Source organism: Triturus cristatus, chromosome 4_1, assembly GCF_964204655.1.
Source record: "Triturus cristatus chromosome 4_1, aTriCri1.1, whole genome shotgun sequence".
NCBI classification, from domain to species: Eukaryota; Metazoa; Chordata; class Amphibia; order Caudata; family Salamandridae; genus Triturus; species Triturus cristatus.
This window is the reverse complement of record NC_140585.1, coordinates 1,104,423,303-1,104,445,007: the sequence shown is the minus strand read 5'-3', so window position 1 is coordinate 1,104,445,007 and position 21,705 is coordinate 1,104,423,303. Positions and strand designations below refer to the sequence as shown.

General features: G+C 43.6%; 1 protein-coding gene across 1 annotated transcript in view; it reads right to left on the bottom strand.

Moving 5' to 3' along the window:
• LRRK2 (leucine rich repeat kinase 2) overlaps window positions 1-21,705 on the bottom strand; it is a 1,602,077-nt gene that overhangs the window by 1,337,423 nt on the left and 242,949 nt on the right. Inside the window, exon 8 of the mRNA XM_085654107.1 lies at window positions 13,792-13,911. Within this exon, the coding sequence (XP_085510233.1) occupies window positions 13,792-13,911 (120 nt within the window). The remainder of the gene's footprint in view (window positions 1-13,791; window positions 13,912-21,705) is intronic.

The following is a 21,705-nucleotide window of genomic DNA, read 5'->3' as shown; positions in this document are numbered from 1 at the left end:
GCTTGTAAAGATGAAAAAAGTCATCAACCACATTAAACTCGGGCTCTGAGGACTGGGGGTGTCTGTGGGGAAAGTACTATGGTAATCCTAGTGTCCTCCTATATCCAATACAAAAATCCAGTTTGAAGCAGCCCTTGTACTCACAATAAATCCAGATTCAGATGTATGGTAGGACAAAAGCAGGTTTTTTGGCAACCAGGTAGTTGATACACAAGAACTGTCTTGGCATCGTGTTACCTTCCTTTCAAGATATCCCCAGTGTTATATGTAAAGCCAGCAGACCTGTCACGCTGGATTTTATACTCAAGCAGAATTCGACACTGCAGTGTCAAAAAGGATGTCCACAGCTCCTACCCTGCATACTGTGTTGGGTTCAGAGGAGTCATTTCTGCCCATTTAGGTCAGCCTATTGGCTTCTGAAAAGCATTTCAATCCTTTTTCACACCTATTCATATACTTATCACAGGCTGGGAGAAGTTGGAGAGCAAATTCAAATTAGCCTTCAGTACTTCAAGCAGGGAAAAGTTAACCTTCTAAAAGTTTTTTTCCCTTAACATTTATTCGAATTCTGACTACACCATTACATTGGATGGTAAATAACTATTAAAAATAGTTGTGTGATTATTTTTCTCGCTGGTTTCATTCCCGAGATACAGTATTAGGATTATAATCTGTACTTTTGTACATGGGACAGCGAAGCCTGTCACAGTCAAACATAGCTTTTGTGTGCGAGTCAATGTAAGGCTATGTTCACATTAAATTTGCTTTTAAATACCATGCTTGCTGCTTTGTGAGCTTAATAATATTTAAAAGGGGGGTTTGAATGTCAAATAGATTTATTTTGACAGGTGAAATTGCAGTTTCTACACTGCTATAGTCAAGCTACAATAGTGAACCTAAAGCCATGTTTACACTGCAGTGTAGTTGACGGCACAATAGGTGATGCAATTTACTACTATTATTTGATTTCAAAGCCCTGGGTACATCTTCTGCCATATACTAGGGACTTACAGGTAAATTAACCATACCAATTTAGAATATGTCAATATGACCAGGTTTAAAGGCGGCGCACAGGCACATTATGAAAGAGTAAACTGTGATTTATAAAGCGCACGGCTACTCTATGGAGTGCCCCGGCGCTGAGCCTGTCAGTCATCCACAAGGTGCAATCAGATCATCTAATCTTGTTGGAATAGCCAGGTCTTCAACCATTTCTTGAACAGAGCGGTAACAGCTACTGAGCATAGCTCAAAAGAGAGTTTGTTCCATGCTAGTGGTCCGAGGTAGGATAAGACTCGTCCACCCATTCTCATGCAATGAATCTTAGGAATCCTAGCATGAAAGCTGTAGGCTGACTGCACATTTCTAGAGGGGGCATATAAACTGATTCTGGCACTAAGATAACCTACACCGGAATGGTGCACTGCTCAGTGGGCCAGGACTAATGTTTTGAAGAGAATTATTTCTCTTTCTCAGAAGCCAATGAAGGGTTCTCAAGTGCAGGGAGACATGCATTCTTCGGGGCAGACTGAGAATTTGGGCTGCCGTATTTTAGACCACTTGAAGCTTGTTAAGCAGATAGTCCAGGAGACCAACATATAGGGCATTTCCATAATCCAGCCTAGATGTCATAAGTGCCTCGATCACCAACTTTCCTTGCAGAAAAAGAAGGAAAATGCCAAATCCATTCTAATGTCCGTAGAAGTCCAAAACATATCCTAATCACAGACATAATCTGTGGTTGAAGAGGGAGAGAGTTGTCAAATTTCATGGCCAAGTTCTTAACCTTTCCCCCCAGAGGACCTGGTAATAGGGTGTCTTTGGGCCACAGAGTCTGACATATGTCAGGGGCATTGGAATCAAAGAGTAGCATTTCGATCTTGTCTGCAGTACATTTTAGTTGATGAGTTGACATCCAGTGAAAAACAGAAGTAAAGGCAGGTTTAATAGACTCTCCCGTAATCTCCTCACCCTTCCAAAATGTGAACAGCAGCTGGGTGTCATCTGCGTACGTGATCACCTTAGCCCCCAGGCCTCTGCCAACTGTCTAAAGAGCTGAGGTATGTGTTAAACAATGTGATGCTCAGAGTAGAGTCCTACAGCACTCCCCCTGTCAGTTTGTATGCTCTTGAGGAATCAAGGGGGACCCATACTTCCTGCCCTCTATGCTTCAAAAAGGAGGCTAGCCAGTCCAGGGCCAATCCACCTATCCCTTAAGATTGGAGGCAGGCTAGGAGCCAAGAGTGAGGGACCTTATCAAAGGCCACTGACAGATCTAACATAATCAGAAAGGCCTTCCCCCCCCCATGAACATGGTACCTCTGATATGTTCAGTAACTTCAATCAGTTCTCAGTACTCAAGTTTGGCCTAATGCCGTACTGGCTAGGATGTATCAATTCATTAGGTTTGTGATGCTGAGAGAGGTGTTGATTTATCAATTTTTCCAGTACCTTAGACAGTGTTGACAGTAGAGAGATTGGCCTAAAGTTTGACTGCTCAGTAGGGTCCGCTGAGGTCCTTTCTAACGGGGGCAGACGTTTTGCTTACTTCCTTGATACAGGGGCTGTTGCTGAGGACAATGGCGCACTGAGCACCCTGTTAACCAGTGGTGGTTGCCCCCATAGCTAACAGGTTTGGAGGGTAAGGATCAGCTGGAAATACTGATTTGAGGCCTCCTATGGCTACCAGTGAGCCCTACAAGGTGATAGTCTGGAAATTTGAGAGTGCAGCCATAGTGGTAGGAGCCATGCTGGAACATACTGTCTGCATCAGATTCTCCTCCATCTGAGAGTCCGACGTGAGGCTGGCTTGAATGGTTGTGATCTTATTGTGGAAATAAGGGGACAGCTGGTCACACCATTCAACTGTAGGTGGATGCACTCTGGTACAGGCTTCTGGGGACCTGAAGTTTTTAACAACTCAGAAGATTTCCCTGTAGTTATCACCTGCCTCCTCTACAAAATATACTTTTCCAGCTGTTCTAACACAGGTGACTTTGTCTTCAGTATTGTAGTTTTTTCACCACGGACTATCTAAAATTTAGCAATGTTTCTTCTGAGCCCGGAGGCTTACTACTGCTTTACTACTGGTAAGCAGGGGTTAAGTGCACAGGGTCCAGTAAAAGGCAAATAATTTGGGGTAATAAACAGAAAAGGCAGATTTCCTATAGAAAAGTTCAAAGTAGATTGAAAAATGATAGGAAGAATGCATTGGGACAACATCACATAGAAAATGAATATACATGTATAAATATCACGAAACATGTTCTGTTGCAGGCAGCCTTACCGTTGTCGGGGTGTAGCTCAGTGTTCGGCATTACTCCAGAGAGGAAATTAGAGTATTTCTCCATCCTCAAATAAAAGAACAATGCAGTCACTCAGAAAATCTCGGCGCTTATTTTATTTGGAAACCAATGTGTTTCGGTTGGTAGACGCTTCAGGTTCTACGTTCCCCCCTAGACAGCTGCGCTCAGCCTCTCAGCTCCTAATCCACATACCTCACTTTTGTCTCAAGAGAATGGGTGGCAGCTCTCTTGCTTTCAGGCCCGCTTCGGCCTGGAATTCACTTCCATTCGCCCTTTGCAGTACCCAGCACCCCATTCTCTTCAAAAACAGACTGAAAATGTTTCTTTTCATCTAAATTGGCCCTTCTTTACCCTTTCAAGGCTCGCACCGGGACACTCTTTGGAGTAGCCGAGTGCGTTACAAGCTTCAATAACATAAAATAACATAACAATGTTACCAGGCTTCGATCAGCAACGTTAGCCACTTATACTGACATACTTTTGGTCAGAAGAGATTTGTAGATGAAGTACTGGAGGCACAATCTTAATGGAAGTGTTTTGACTTTGAATATGCTTCCTTCCACTTGTCAACATCTGTCCAGAAAACATGGATTTGTCAAACAGTGGGTTCGGCTGTTGCACCTTCTTCTCTAAATGTGATTGCCATATGATGACATACAGTTGACTCCTTACTGTAGTTACTGTGTTGCCTACTGCTAATAATATCATGTAAGCACAACCTTCGTCATATGTGATGGGTCATATTTATGGAGGAAAAAGCAAAAAGCTTTGGACATAGAAAACTCCAAAAGGCAAAAATTCATGGAAAATATCTAATCAAACAATTCTGGAGCCAGTCACTCAGGAAACCCTAAAAAGAGTTTCAGAAGGCTGGGTCATGCAAAAAGCAGAAGATAAATAAAACAGAATCCAGACTTGACAGGCAGGAAAATAAATTAGAAACACTAAAAAGGAGTGGATAAACTGCTAAAAAGTAACTGGAGCATTTAGGATGCATCATAATGATGGTCACAGTTCCTTGTCTAGCGAGAAAAAGAAGTAAAAAGAGAGGAGAAGCAGGAAAAAGCATACAGGAAGTGAATGTTCCATACATAAAGATTCAAAAACTAGCAGGCAAAGTATTAACAGAGGAAACCATGCTAGATTGTCAAAGACATTTTGACATATAATGCTGACATACTGTGTCAATCAATCAATCAATCAATCACTTTATTTAGTCAGTACAGAAGAACGGCATAAAAAGTATTAGACAGAAAATATACATTATATTAATCCTTAAAACTTTTAAATACAGACGCCCTTACTTCAAAATTTCTATGGAGTGACAAGAGAGCTAGAATAGCCTATAAACATCTGAGGAAACCTTATGATATGGGAGGATGTAATCTCCCAGATTGGAATTTGTACCAAGTGGCATTCTTAGCCTCTCAAGGTGCCATTTGGTTCTCTACAGACTCTCGACATATTCTGCCGTGGTTGTTCATTGAGCGGGAATTGACTTCTCTTCTATCTACCTATTCTTTTTTAACTGCGTCCACATTGACTGTACCTTTTTCTCGACGTATTATCTTAGATACCATCGCTGCCTTGAAGGCTATATTTAAAAAAGTTTCTAAGCCAACCCATAAGTCTCGGTGGTCTTCTTTGTGGCACAATTCTAAAATTAAACTTGATATTGACTCGGCAACATTGGCATACTGGGCTAGCAAAGGTATCACATTGGTTAAGCACCATGATGATTCAAATCATGATCCCTTGCCTTTCTCTTCCCTAGCTCGGCAGTATACTCTCAGTAATTTGGATTTCTATACATTTTTTAAAATAAAGGTTGCCTTAGCTAAGGTCAACTTTTACCCGGATTCACATACTGTTTCCTTCTGTCTATGTGGTATAAAGCAGGTCATGTTGCCTCTCAAATATATAAATTTTTATCCACCACGCCGCCTTTGCAGGCTACGGTTACACAACAGAAATGGCTCCATCATTTTGAACATGACCTTTTTAAACATATTTCACCAGAAATCTGGCAACTTATTGGGAATTTTTCCCTACAAAATAAAATTGCTTCTTCTCTTATTCAGTCTAAATTTTTCTCTCTCAATCTTTTACATTGGACCCCGGCTCGTTTGTATACCCTCAAACTCAAGGATAATGATCTCTGTTGGAGTTGTAATTTAGCTGCTGGTACATATCAACATATGTTCCTTGAATGCTCTTTACTCCAATCCTTTTGGGAGCTGGTTCACAAACATCTCCTACTAATTTTCAATATTCAATTTGAGCTCTCGTTACCTCTAGTTTTGTTGGGCCCATGGGCTACAACATCGCCATTGCCTTTGTATCCTCTTGATATGCAATTGCTAGACTTGTTGCTGTCAATTGTGGTCAAGGTTATATTAACAGAATGGAAATCCTTTGGGTCCATATCCTATCATACATGGTGGGCTTGGGTATCTTTTCTCCGAGGGGCTCATACTTCTGTGGAGGAGAAACACTATACACCCTTTGTTTCTAGTGGGGTCTGGAAATCTCTTGATAGATATATGAACTTAGCCTTACAAGGCCTGGTGGCGCAATTTCCCTTTGTGTCTTCTCCTTAACTTACCCTCCCTATTGTAGCAGGGGTCTCGATCTCTCTCTCTCTCTCTCTCTCTCTCTCTCTCTCTCTCTCTCTCTCTCTCTCTCTCTCTCGTTTGCTTTATTTTTTCTTCTCTTTCTCTTCCTCTATACTTTCTTCTCTCTTTTTTCTTCCTTTCTCTCTTTATCTTGCTGATTGATTTATACAAGTGATACAACTGATTCTCTCGTATTGATTCTTTATTGCTTTTTCCACCATATTAATTGATATGTCAGTGATATATATCACATTATATCTATACTGATAAATGCTTATTTATCTATTTATTTATTGTGTAACTCTCTTTTTGGTTGTATTGCTTATTATGGTATTTTAATTGTTTATATTTCGTCTCTCAAAACTAATAAAGATATTAGAACACAAAAAAAACTTTTAAATACAGACTTATACACAATTTCTTAAAAATTCCTATTAAATTTACATACGTAGGTGCAACATACAAATTCAATATAAAATTCATATGGAAGAAATCGTGTAATTATGTCAAGATATTTTGAGTTACGAAAATTGCTTACTTGTTTTTATGGCACATCATAAAAACGAAGCCAAACAATAACATGTGAATGGACTGTAAAAAATAAAGAGCTGGTTAGCATTGTCTGAATTTGAGGCTGCGCATAAGTGGAAAAATATATCTTTTCCTTTCCTCAATATTGTGTCATTTTCTGTTTCAGGAACAGAGCAAATAGGAGATTAAGCCATATTGTAAACAAGTAGGGAGTCTGAGGAAGCACCAGAAGAAGTTCTAAAAGTAAGGTGGTAACATGGAAACCAGGCATTGGGCATGTAGTGGAAGTTCAGCTCCCTAAGAAGCCCCTTAGCAACAAGCAAAAAGCATGACGGTCCAAATACATTGAGGTCTGCATAGGCCCGTCAGCTGGGGAGAAGCACGCTGAAAGTAAAAAGGGCATTTCTCTCCCAAACAGCCCCCCAACCATCCTTCTGAGTGACAAACCAGAAGACCAGGTTGCCTGAGGGCCAGGAGGCAACTCACCAACCTGCCAACCACAAGGCACAACAGGCATCAGGCTTAAAGATCCACTAACAGCCCACAAAGCCATAACTTTCAAGCCCTATCTTATGTCTCCCAGTGTAGTGAACAGTGGTGAGCAGGTGCCGCCTGGGTCCTGAAAACTATGTAAAACAGGCATTGGCAAAGCCAATAGGCTTTAATGTTCTACTGTATGCCAACTGCACATCTGAATGTCAGTGTCTCTATGCATTGCCACATTAAATCCAGATATGGTGGCTTTGCCAGTGCTTATTTTGTTTAAAGCAACTATGCACCCGTATGCATATGTGCAAGTATATAGGTGCAGATGGATATGTAACACATGATTACTGACTATAATTTTTTTGTTTATTTAAGTATGCAATGCATGGATGAGATACAGATTCATTGTACTTTAGAGATTTAAAATAGTCTCCCATCTATTGCAATGCAATCACTCTGTCGGAGGAAGAATGATACATCAAACAGCCACCAGCAAGCAGTGAGAGAAATGCATAACTGGTTGGAGCCAAATCCCACTCTATGTACATTTTAAATACCTTTAACAATAGGTCTTACAGACATCTGTGCTGTCAAGCCAGGTATGAAAACCCTAATATCTTGTCTTTCACCTTTTCTCGATATAAATGGAAGTAGATAGCACCACATGCCTTCAAAGTTTTAGTAAAATGCTGTATGTGTGGGAAACTACCACAGTACCATTTGGCCACATCTGGTGGTGGATGTCTAGACTTTCAGACTGCTAGGCTTGGACTAAACGGACGAGTTACTTACCTTCAGTAATGATGTATCTGGTAGAGACACAGTCTAGCTGGAGATTCCTTAACCTAGAATATCCCCAGGGGTCAGACTGGATACGGAAAACTTCCCGCAGCAGCACCTCTGCACGCCGGCGCCACACGGCTCCGCCCTGACGTCGTCCACGGACGTGACGCCAGCGGAGCCATATATGCCCTCCCGGCGCGCTGACATCAGTTTTCGTTGGAAAAACTGTTGTGCGCCACAACATGGAGCCTCCACCAAAAACTGTGAGAGTATGGGAACAGTGTGCATAAAGAAGGAGAAAAGAAATTGAATGGTGAAAAACAGCACCATAAAGGACAGTGCTAGGCACTGTATAGTGCAAAATAACGAAGGGAAAGAGAAGAGCACCGCTCTGAGTAGCAACCCCGCAAAAGCGAAGGCTAAATCCTCCCCGGAGGCAGAAGAAGATGTGAAAAAACATCATGGCAGACGACAGAAAGACTGCAACCACAATATATAACCGTGAAGGACAACAAGCCCGGAACACATGAGCAAAGAGAATCCACCACAAGACGGCACCAGAAAGGGACGTAGTATCCACAGTAAGAGACCTATAGACCGATGCAGAGCCAATAGACTTCAAACCAATGGACCGCAGGGGAGGTAAGAGACCCCAAGGAGATTGAGAAGGGGATAGCGGGGGTGGGGAACCATGAGTAGATCCCACACTGGACAACCCAGGGCGTAGGGATGCAAAAGGACACATGGGCATACCGCCTAATCACGAGAATGGGGGGAGTAGAGCAAGCAACACAGAATGAAGCATGCCGCGTAGGAGTGAAGTGAAAGATGTCACCCCGCAGAAAGACAAAGCCACCCAGAGGAAGGCGAATGCAGGAAGCCCAACCTGAAAAGGTCCTCGCAGAACGGGGAGGATGTTAAGGAATCTGTGGCTAGACTGTGTCTCTACCAGATACATCGTTACCGAAGGTAAGTAACTCGTCCATCTGATAGAGACATCTAGCCGCAGATTCCTTAACTTAGAATAGATACCAAAGCCATACCCATGGAGGAGGCGAGTCTGCGACCGAACCCCACCAAGTTCCCAAGAGAACTTAGCAGTCAGCAAGGTGATGAAACACGGTGGGGAACGCAAGCCAGCGCAGCCACACCAGACTACAAAGCTCTGAAAAGATTGGGAAACAATGGGAGGCAAAGGCACACACAAGCTGTTAAAGAACAGCACGATCACCCCTGTATGTAGAGTGGGTTGAGAGAAAGAAAGCATAAGCTAAAAAGTTTGGTGCAGAAGTGAGAGTTCATGGCTTCGCAAGAAGAGGAACTGAGCCTAGGGTCAGAGGGATCCGCAGGATCCGATGTGTCAACTGTAAGTAAAATCCAGAGGGATGACAAACTGGTATCACAGGGTCAGTGCATACCAGTCCAGTATGCACAACAGTGGAAAAAAGCACTGTCGAACCCGCACCAGCCAAAATACGTGGGGCAGCAGTGGCAGGATGCCGACCCACAGCCAGCAAGTGTTGGTAGTACCAGAAACACAAGACACTCCAGTACACAGTCACCCAGTCACAAAACATGTGAGAGGGCTGACGGCAACAACCAGAAGCACCCAAAACAGGATCTACCGTAAAAATGATAATCATGTGAAAGACAGGAACACACATAAGCATACCGTGTGGTTGCTAGAACCACACGAAGCCTAGGAAAAAATAAACCTGTACGATAGCGGGAGCAGTCCAGATGTGAAGGATGCATTAGCAAGCAGGCCACTGGTAAAAAGGGGTATCTAGCAAGTTGGACACCCACACAAGAGCTCGTAGTATGAGCAGACCGGGGCGAAAACCATGGACACCGCAGGAAGGAACGTCGCCTGTGCGACTCTGCTGTGTGAAGAGCACAGAGCAGATATAGATCAAGAAGATAACGAATGATGTGTTACATAATACAAGACTATGGTACGCGAAAAGTACCAACAGTCTTGTGGAAGCAGAATTGGACAGGACAATGTCCGGACCCGTAAGCGACATCAGCCACCCGCCCGGGAGGATCCACGGTCCCCCGCTAGACAGGTGAGGAGATGGAGCCAGACACGATAGTGGAAACAGTCAGAACCGACCTAATGGCCCAGGGACCCAAGAAGCAAGTATCCTTAAGAGAACACTCCCCTTGAGAGTGTTACAGCAGGAAACCAAAGCAGAAGTGTGGAAAACACCTGTGCAGAAAGCAGCAGGGAAAGTGGAAAAACTCCTGTTGGGAAAGTGCCCAGATATGGAGGGCACAAGGCAATGTACAGCATAGACGTACATGGCGAAGACTCCACCTTCAAGAACAAGTCCAGACATGGCTGAAGTATGAGAAACTATTACCCATCCCAAAGAGGGGAGGGTAGAACCAGTACCGCAGAAGCAGATGAAAGAGCGCAAACACCCTATTATAGCGAATCGTACCAGGGTGCACTCCCAGTACGTGCAAACACTAAAGAAGTGTGCCACACAGCGGCTTGGCTTGGCCCTGGTGCTAAACGATGGCAGGGGTCAGCCGTGGAAGAACTGTGCCTGAAAGGAACAGAACAAGGGCCCCAAGAGACAGTGGCTGGCGAAAAGAAGAGCAGCCAACATGGACAAGAGGAGCACAGTGATGCTGAAAAATGCCACTGTAAAAGGCAGGCGAGGCAGAAGCCGCACAGTAATAATCCTATACCGATGGTTCGAAGTATAACGGACAACCGTAGACCACACCCTTAATTGAAAATGCAATAGTGCGACGCCAACCTGTGGGTTGCATACAGCAGAAAGAGAAGACAGAGTGATCCACAGAAGACCTTCTGTTAGGAATGCTCCACAGGAGCGTACCAAGCCTTCCTTGTAGGAAGGCTCTACACAACAGCTATTAAATACCCCAAATAGGGTAAATCTTAACCCCGGCAAGGGGGCCTCCTCTGAAGCCAAGCTCACCGACAGAGGACTTCAAAGAAGGTAAAACCAGCTGACCAGCCGTACCGACCAAGGCATATCTGGGCATTACGTCATGAACCCAGGGTCCAAAACAAAGAAGGCTACGCTGCCTATCAAGGAAAAGCAACATAAAATCACACATCGTGTGACAAAGACAGGCCACAAGGTCGAGAAAGCCTGGCCTCAAGGGCCTGCAATTCACAGGAGACCAGACGTGAGGCAGGAGACCGCTGAATCGGCGTGACAATAAAAAGGTCCACACCACTGAATGGCAGATCCCGCAGAGCGTGCCGAACGTTCTCGGGAAAACGACTATCGAGCAGCCAAGCATGGCGCAAAGCAACTGACTGGGCCATTGCTCTACTAACAGAGTCGGTAGTGTCCAGGGCCGATCGAATGGAATATTGTGCCAATCCGCAGCCATCAAGAAGAAGACGATTCAAGTCAGCTCGGGGCTCTTCTGGGAGAGAAGGAAGAAGGAGCTAGCTCAACCAAGTCCCAACGGGCAAAGGAAGCACGTGTGAACACGCAAGACGTGTTTAAGACACGGATGTCCGCACTGGCGGAGGCAAAAATATTGCGCTCACATGTCTCCAGCCACCGAGACTCCCTATTGGGAGGGAGCAACGGCAGAGCGAAAGAAGGCTGCAAGGCGAAAGCCGCCTGGACAACTAGACCCTGAGCCCTAGGGTGAAGGGACAAACAAACCGGATCGTCCAGGGCCGGGCGATGCTGGCGAGCAATTGCTCTATCCACAGGGTCACCAGAGGAGGGCCGTGCCCAGGTCCCAGCAACAAGGACCCGCCAAGGGGCAGTAAAGGCGCCACATCCATAGGCTCCATGTGTAAGAGATCCTGTAAAGGATCAGTGGGTAGGGAAACCCCAGGAGGCTACAAGCGGAGATTATCCGCAGCCCTGCGAATAGCTCTCGCAAAGGCCGCACTAGCCTTCTTCGCAAGCCGGGGAGGTGACAACAAACCGTTGGTCGGGGACGGTTGAAGGCTAACATGACCGCTAAAAAATAAAGGCGGAGCATACTGGGGTTGATCCAAAGAACACTAGGCACCTGCACCAAGGGACTGTGAAACAACCGTGGGCTTGGGGAGCCCAAAGGGGAGCACATCCTCCATCAATAGAGGAGCCATCGATGTCGAATGACGCCAGGACGACGTCGGCTGGACGTCGAGAACCTCCAGAGGGGAGGCGATCCGGCGCAGATTGACGGCAACTCGACCTCCACAGGCGGGGAGGAAGGAGATCGACAGGGCGTCAAACTCGGTGCGCAGGAAGCCACACGGGGCCATGCGTTGACTGGACGGGCGGGCAAGACTTACAACTGGGATGCCCTTCCGGGGCCTTGTCTTGTCGACGTCGTATCGACTTCAGGGTCAGAGTTGAGGTACTCAGCCGGTGCCGAGGACAAAGCCGCCGGCGAAGACCCGACATGAGTGTCTTCCTCCTCCGTGGGACCCGTAGGTGCACCAGGGATAGGGGGTAACTCAAAGAAAGACTGGAGAGCCTTTGAGTAGTCCTCCATTTGGGATCGTGTCGCTCCGACACCAGGAAAAGGTGGGTACGGAGACGACTGCAGGGCGCCTGCGTCACGTTTTCGGGAGGAAGACCTCCATGACTTACGCTTGTGCTTACCCGGCTCCGTACGGTGTCCGCAGGAATGGCCCCATGAGCGGCCCCGATCCCTAGAGGGAGATCGGCGGTGTGAAGGCGCAGAACCGGACATCCGGGCAGCCAGCAGCTTCATACAACGCTCCCGGAGGGACTTAGGTTTCATCTGTTAACAGGCATCGCACTCTTCGGAGTCGTTGTACACTTCCAGGCACCACATACAAATCGCGTGCGGATCCATGACAGACATTTGTCGTTTGCAGGTCTCACATGCCTTAAAGCCCGAAGGCATCGCACACTGTACAGTGATGCTGAAGACGTCGCAAAAAATGACTGAAAAACAGGTCAAGGAACCGCTGGTTTTCCTGGACCTGCATTAGGACGCGGAAAAGAGGAAAACTGACGTCAGCGCGCCGGGAGGGGCATATATGGCTCCGCTGACGTCACGTCCGTGGATGATGTCAAGGCGGAGCCGTGTGGCGCCGCCCCAGCGCGCAGAGGTGCTGCTGCAGAAAGTTTTCCGGATCCAGTCTGACGCATGGGGATATTAAAGTTAAGGAATCTGCAGCTAGATGTCTCTATCAGATATGATATATACAATGAATTAGTTCTCTTCTTTTCAGTGACATCTCCAAATAACAAATGTGCCTGGCAACGTCAGTACCATTTCCTATTACAAGTCGGCCCATTAATGAGTGCATGAACGTTGTGCAGTATAAAACACTGTAGAAAGACTCAGCGTTTCACCTTTTTCCATAAATGGAGGTACACGGCATGCCCATAGAGTACTACATTTAACTTGTCTCTGTACTCTGTTATGTTAATCTTTCTTCCAAAGATGCTGTAAAGTCTTTATTTTCACACTTCTCACATTCTACTTCGTGATAAATGTTAAATTGGTAAAGTATAGCATAAAGCCACCTTCCAGTATATCACTTTACAATTCTGGTGACATCTTCTGCTTTAATTATTGGAGTAATGCAGTGACATGCACATCCAGCTCTCTCAAACCTGATACAATAAGCTCACAAAATACTCTGTTTCATTTACTCTGCTAACAATCTTTGAACTCTCAGGCCAAATACAAAGCAGAGCTGAATTAGTAATTATTAGAAACCTGGTTCCTTGACAAGAAAGAATAAGGCTGTAGTCTAAACAGTACCAATAAAAGTGAATGTGAGAACGCACACACATGTACCATATGCTGCCCATGTACCAGAGAGTGAGGGTTATACGGTGGCACTTTGCTTATGGCAGAAAAATCTTCACATTGGTCCTGATAACTACAGTAACTTTTGTTTTTTGAAGACAACTGAAACTATAATTTGTGCTTGAACATTTTTAACAAAGCGATCTACCTTACTTCAAAATGAAGCACACATTATATTCAAATCAGAACAATTTATGACTTTTTGCTATGCACAAATCATATTGCTTTTATGACTTTTGCTATAGAAGAATCATGTTGCATTTTTGTGGCTTTGCAATACTCACCGAGAAGTGCTAAACAGTTGAGGCCCGCTGCTTGTATAGGCACATTTTCAGGGTACTTTAAAACAGCTTGTGCAATGACTTTGTGGGCTTCATGTGAGACCAGGATGTTTAAAAAGTTGACTAAAGTAGATTGAGAATGTAATTAGTTTAGATCGTGCAATTTAGCAGGAACCAAATAAAAGATCTTAAACAGTAATGAAAGTTCCCTATATTATAGATTATATAAAGATCCCCTCCTCCCCCGCACCTGAAATATACATTGGTTAACAAATATATTCTGGATTTAAGCACAGATGAACTTGGATATGCAAAAACTCATCTAAACTACATACAGGCAAATTGGACACTATAGAAAAAATGATATTCCTTCTGCATTTTCATTTCCAAATGTCTAGACTAGTCATGTCACCATTCATAAATGTTATCCAAAAAGTGTTTAAATGCAAGTTTTGAGTTATGGTGCAATAATACAGAGACAATATATTGTTTGCCCTTTGCCACTGCTTGAATCTAGCATAGCCACCTTCAGTCTGCAAATCCCATCACACTGTAAACTGATGAAAATGGCAACTTACTTATCTTTAATAATGCTCTTTCCCGTGGATACTCTATCTAACTGGACATTCCTAATTTTTCAATTTACCTCAGAAACGAGCCCTGGATCTGAAACTTCTCAAAACAACTTCTACTGCACACCTATAGGTGCTGCCATTGGCACTGTGTCGGCCTCACGCTGTACCATGAAATTACAACATAGATCTTTATAAAGAGGTCAACCTTCAACTCCGATACCACTTTTACATGGAGCTCTTCTGCACCCTCAGATACGAATCGAAGGTAGCAGACTGTAGTGTGATAGTCTATCAAATACATCTTAAAACCTTTTTACAATCCTAAAAGTTCACTCCACAGAATGGGTAAAAGGAAGGGTAGAGAGAATATGTGGTTAGTTATGTATCCATCAGAAAGAGCATTACTGAAAGTAAATAAATTGTTCTTCTGATGGATAATTCTAACCTCAGATTCCCCACCTTCTGAACAGATACCAAATCAGTGCCACGTAAAAGATGGAGGGTCTGACGAGTGGACGTACATCTGGAAGTCCTGCAGAACAGAGTGGTATATAACGGCCCTCCCTGCAGACACAACAGTATTGCATTGTAAAGGTGTGTAAGGACACTCATGTCACTGTATAGCAGAGCTACAATAGCGGAACACTTCTTCCCAAAGCCTTAGTGGCGGCCTTAGCGCAAATGGGCTGGAAGGCCCTTGAGAGGCTTCTTTTTTTTAGGCAAACCATTGCACAGTTTAATACACATGACAATTCAACTAGATAGGGTCTGCTTCCGGACCACCATTCCCTCCCAATAAACAGCTCATTATCTCCCAAGTGCTAGGATCCAGACTGCGAAGAATTTCCTTATGCTTAGCGGGGTTCCATCGGGCATGTGGACTGGCGATACTACCTTTAGCAGGAAGAAGGTGCAAGCATTTAGCCCCAATTTGTCCAGAAACAAAGAGGCCTATGGAGGTTGCACTGACAGTGCCTGCAGTTCACATACACGGGGTACCTGCAATGAGGAATACCATATTAATGTTTAGTAATCTTAGTATTCAAATCTGCATAGGATTGAACAGCGTGCACATAGCGTGCACATGGGAATAAAGTTAAGAACCCATTCAGGGGTATGAACTTAGTAAAATATCCACTTGTCCATGGGTCAAGATGCTTCTTAATTCTACTTATCTTATAAAAAATTCACTCCTTTGGTGACACTCAGTGAGGTGCTGAATTATGGCTGCAAACTCGTTATGCTAATAATAGCCTCTCTGATTATGCCGGGGCTCAGATTAAAGCTGGGTTTGGATACTAGCAATTTACTAGATTTTGCCACCTTTCCTCCGAACTACACACTGGGCCTGAAAGTAAGGAGAAGTGGTAGTTCTAGTGTTGGAATACCCTTTTAAATTTGTACAAACCTACAAATGTGCATGTTTAAAGGTTTTCACCAGCTCTTCTCTACTCTTTGCCCCACTGAAAAAGTTTGGAAATGAACTCATGACAATGGCAGAAGTAAAATATCTTCCAGTGTGGGAAAAAAAGGCTTGGAGGGAAAGTGAACTTCCTAACGCTCTGCTGATTTTCGCATGAGTAAGTCTACAAATGCATATTTGCTGCGCTGAAATGCAATTCACAAATATTTTCTAGGACTACAATTTCCCGGCCTACGTCTGTAAATTCTTTGGAATCTGCATTAATGCAGAGGCAAATACCAAAGGTCCACTTTTGTGACTTTGTTTAAGCATTGAGCCTCTAATTGCGTTACCCAAGACATTTTCTCTTAATTAAAAATCTATCTATCTATCTATCTATCTATCTATCTATCTATCTATCTATCTATATATCTATCTATCTATCTATCCTCTGGCTTGAATGTGAGTGGCAGCATTCTGCTCTATCGGAGGGAGCATATTGGACACAAATAGTTACTTTAACTGCCAGGGCTAAAGAATATTTTTGCTTTTAGCAGATGTTTTTGTTATGATAAGGGCCCAGCAGCTCTCACAAAAATAAAGTTTTAGAAAAACCACGGCAAAACAAGACAAACATTGACAAAATCATAAGACTGACTACCAACGTCACACCTACTGGCTTTGTCATTGCTTGTTTATTTTTATCCTTTCCAAAATCTCGTCAAAACTGGTTCTACACTGATTTTCCACTATGAATATTTTGGAAAAATTCTAGCAGTAACAAACATGTTTTACAAAATGACACTTCAAAGAAATGGTACCTAAAATTTCACAGTAATTTAGCAAAACTTTTTTTCTAGTTGCATTTTTTGGGTGAACATTTTATTTCGAAAGCAACTGATCATAAATCTTGCTTACAAGTTTCTGCAAGTATTTGCAATTTCCACCCTGCGAGCGGATATTTACCACACAGCCCCATACACCTGTTACAGTACACATTGTAGTTCCATCCGGGAAGGTGGGGGGGAGGAATGGGATGGATGTAATTTTTGGAATATATATATAATGCACTGCCCTGTCAAGTGCTGCCTGGTTCTTAAAAGTTATGCTATTTGTTCAACCTTGGATATTATTGTCACCTGATCTGGGATGTACAGCTTCAATTGTGTTTTCACTTTTTTGGTTGCGCTCTATGGCAGGGGTTTCTGCCCCTCGACTTGATTTGTCATCCACTATGCACCACTTGTCCCAGGGATTGTACTAGATATGCTGTGAACTTAACCCGAAATGAAAACAAGTAAAAAAAAAGTATTTGCATCTAATCAGAGAACATTCTAGGAGCACTCAAAATAGCCTAATATTGTTTAACTTTGCAAACGTGTGTATGCATTTTTATACTGAAACCACTGTCAGTAGTTTAATCTAAGTTTAGAGCATTTCCTTAGAACGCTCACCCTTCTTTAAACAACATAAACGTATGGATACAAATCTTACCATAACTGCAAACAATGCTCTGTCACAAATCCATAATGTGGTGTTGTGAACTGGCAGCCAAATGGGGATGTGAGGCAGAGGGTTGGACCTACTTGTCCCAAAGACAAAATTAACATGAAAACTTGGCCGTGTAACTGTAATTCTCCAGTATTAGAATCTTTCATAGATTCACATGCTTTTAATCATTCCCGTTGTGGTAAATATTTCGTTACCGGTACTATTTTTTATGCGGTAAAGTCTATTAAGAACAACTCAGTAAAATGAGAGGCAGAATCCGTGGTATTAGAGGTTTTAAAAAGGCTTTATTCCTATACAAAGGAATACAATTCGAATTGTAGGCATTCTATTCCATCACCACGAAAGTTCAGGAAGGAAGGGCAATACATTATTGACAAGTAATCATTTTTATAGAAAAGGCATTACAGTGAAACAGATGCAGTAGGCGTAACAACTGATAAGACAAAATAAAATATGCATGCGTAACTAGAATAGGCGTAACTAGAAAACGTCATTATACAAGTAGGTGGATCCATAAGAGAATCCTGCAATGTCAGCAGAAATATTTGGCAGAGATGCGCGCGCAGCCGCATGACGTGTGATTGACGTGCAACTAGAGGGTGAAGGGGACTTGACATTTAGCTCTATATGTGGAGACAGAAGTCTGGGGTTATGTCAACCTAATCCCAAATCATATCTAATATCCTATGTTTAAAGAACTGTGTTATCCAAAAAGAGAGGTCTCTTAGGATAGAATCTTATTCTATACTGACTGTTAGTGCGTGTACAAGCGTCTAAGTGTCTACACTAGATGCGAGGGGGTAGGAATATTCCATGGTAACGGGTCTATGAATTACTTGCATGAGGGCAGCGAGGCCTGGCCCTTTGCACGGTAGCTGGAAGAATGTTTACCTAACTACTAGACAGGAATGCATCGGATGAGGAGCGGAGGAGATAATCTTGAAGGTGAAATACAGTTTTTGGCAGGCGACGGGCTGGATCAGGCACCGTTAGCCGCGCAGGGAGTAGGACAAAGTTCATGGTCACAGATGCAGGCTCAGACTGGAGCTTTCAGAGGCAGAAGGCAGGAAAAGGCTTGATGACAGAATTCGGGCCTACTCGCCTGAATCTGTAAAATGTGGAACGTGAACCACATAAAGTCGGTGGCCTTTCATACTTAGGAAAGGAATATCTGACCCATTCATGGTGGATCTAAAAGAGGACATGTTGACGGTGGACGCACATATATTTGCGTCTTCAAAACTGGAGCAGGAGGGAACATACATGTACTTATAGCATGCACATGGAGCCGTTGGGGTCTATGATAGGGGACATAACTGATCACAAAATCCATATTTCCTCATTCCCTCCTTGTCCCCTACGGACCCTCAGGAGATATCGATCTTCATCAATCCATCGATCTGTTCATATAGCATCATTTGTTCTTCCTTCTTCTTCCGGAATCTTGAGCGAAAACTTGGATGTGGGATACACGAGGTGGCACACAGACCACAAATCGCTGGCCCACATTGTAGACATAAGCAGCAACTGAATAGTATGAGAAAGCCAATACCTAGGAAGGAAAGCATTCTCCATCCCCAGGCTGACAACACGCCCCAGAACCAACCGGACCAAGTCCAGGTGCCTGGACTCTGGTGTATCTGGCTTACAATCTTATGAAGGCGGGTTATGGCTTTATATACTGACGGCGAATTTTCTGGTATGAAAATGCAACAACTTGATCCGATGACCCTACAAGCTCCGCCCCTATCGGCCAGGATGACGTCAAGGACAAGACGATTTTGAAGCACAACAATCCGCATAGCAGACTGCTCTTCTGTTAAATTGCTTAAGGCGGAAATAGTTTCGTTCACTACTGCTTCAAGGGTTCTGGTTAATCTACGTATCAGCTTACTATTAGTGACTGTACCTATATAGGGAAAGAAACCTTTATTGAAATCTGTGTATTTTTCCCATGCTGTTTCAGTGTAATCGACAATTGGGAGATCTCTCTGCTGTCTATTGTGTACTAAATGGGTATTTCTGTGATAATCAGGAGGGGCTAGGAAAACAGGTGGTAGAAGGAATGCTATGTAACAGGTACCATCCCAATCTAAAGGTAGACGTATATATGCGGTCTGGCCACATATAAAGTAGGAATGACGAGAAGCTCTAAATGTAGACTTGCCTTGATCACTGAATTTTATTACAGTGGTGTATTTACTATGGCCCATGTGTATGGAGCCATTCTTTCTTATACATAATTCCCCTTTTACTGGGAATACTGACATGGCGGGCAAGATTGGTGTAGCTTCAGATTCAACGTTCAGGATCATAAGGTTAAGTGTAAAATTACCTAATCCATATACTTCATTTTCTAGATCAGTTCCTGTTCTTTTGGGAAGTCCCTCCTTGTTAGGGTAGCAGACTTTAAGCAAAACTAAGTTCAGGTTTCCCCATACCCAGTTGTCTTGATAAACTGCGGAATTCGAATCTAGGGAATTAATCAAACTAAACCATGCTCCACAGGAGCCATTGTGTGTGAACGGATAGGGAAAGAGGGGCAAAACTCCCTTATAGTTCTGATAGGGAGGGAGTCGGCCACATATCCAACAATTTGTGGCATTGCTGGTTTGATGGGAATGATGTAGCATACTAATGAAAGTGTTATTGCGCAGCGCAAATCTATAAGACAATTCATGTGGAGGTAATTCACTAAAAGAATGTTCTGCAGTTATATTATAAGCACGCTTAGGAATAGGGTAATACATGTGCAATAGGATGCTGACAATGATGATCAGAAGACTTAGAAAAAACAAAATTAATAATGTTACTGTGCAGTGACTACGAAATGATTTACAATACGCATGCTTCTTGAGCAGCATCTGATGATTTCTTTCTCTATTCCGGTCTAGAGGATACATGTCAGAGACAAATTCAACCGATTCACCTTGGAGAGGACTTAAACAATCAAATTGTCTGACTTACTAGACCTCAATTTTAGTTTATAAAGTTCTGGTTTTGTTAATTCAGCCAAGGGAAGCTTTGAGTCTGTCTGTGAGGGAATACAGGGTTGAGTATCTACACTGGATGGTAGTCCATAAAATTTCTTGATATGACTCGAGTGCAACCACCCTTTCCTTCCCTCGATTTTCACAGCTGTCCTTGTGGTGAGTAGAACCAACTTCGGTGACTTCCACCTAGGATCCAGTTGGGTCTTCCGGTCAAAATTCCTGACCAGCACCAGGTCCCCAGGAACCACGTCATGGGGTTTCACCTCAGTATTGTCGGGAAAAGCTGCGGATACCTGTGAACGACAAGATTGTAGTGCAGACATCAAGGAAGCCAGGTAATCTGTCAGCATATTACAGTCAACATCAGTGATTTTACGAGGTATAGGCGTCCCCCACATATTTGGTGGTCTACCGAAGATCACCTCATACGGGGATAGCCCTGTTCGAGAATGTGCTACCATTCTCATGTAAAAGAGCGCAACTGGTAAGGCTACTATCCAATCGACTCCTTTTTCTCTACATATTTTGGACAATCTAATTTTCAGAGTTTGATTATGACGTTCCACGAGACCTGCCGCCTCGGGATGTCGGACACAGTGGAATTTCCATTGGTAGCCTAATAGAAGGGAAACGTGTTTCATTAGTTCGGATGAGAACGGCTGGCCGTTATCTGAGTAGACAACACGTGGTAAACCGTACCGTGGGAAGAATTCTCGAACTAACTGTTTGGCAGTAGTCGGGGCAGTGTAATCTGAAACCGGGTATGCTTCTGTCCAACGGGAAAGAGCACAGACAACTACGAGAACATATTTGAATCCTCGACATCGTTCCATCTGGATATAATCCATCTGGAGGACTTCAAAAGCATGATCAGGAGTTTGGAATCCACCCTGCTCTACGGGGATGCTTTTACCTGGATTAAACTGACAACATATCATACAGGTACGAACTTTTTGTTTCGCTGCGGCTCGCAAGTGTTTGTTGAACCAAATGTGTTGAATGCTGTCTAGCATAGCTGTTTCTCCTAGGTGCGCTGGACTATGTATTGTGTTAATGATGACTTGGACCATTGAGTCGGGAAGAAACCATATAGATTTTTCCTTCGTCATCCATCCTTGATCTGTTTGGATCCCTCCTAATTCAGTCCATTTCTTTATTTCTTCTGGTGTAGCATGTGTCTGTATGTCAATTACATCAAGGGCGGGATCCTTAACTGTCATGCAATGTGTTGGTGTCAGGACTATTGTCTTTGTCATGTCAGTTGTGTGAGTCTGATTCTGAGCAGTCTGTTTAGCTGTTCTGTCAGCTAGGTCATTACCCTGAGAAATAATATCGGTAACCTTTGTGTGGGCTTTGCATTTCATAATCGATATTGCAGTAGGTAGATGAATCGCGTCTAATAGGGCTTGAATGAGGGGTCCGTGTTGGATGTGGG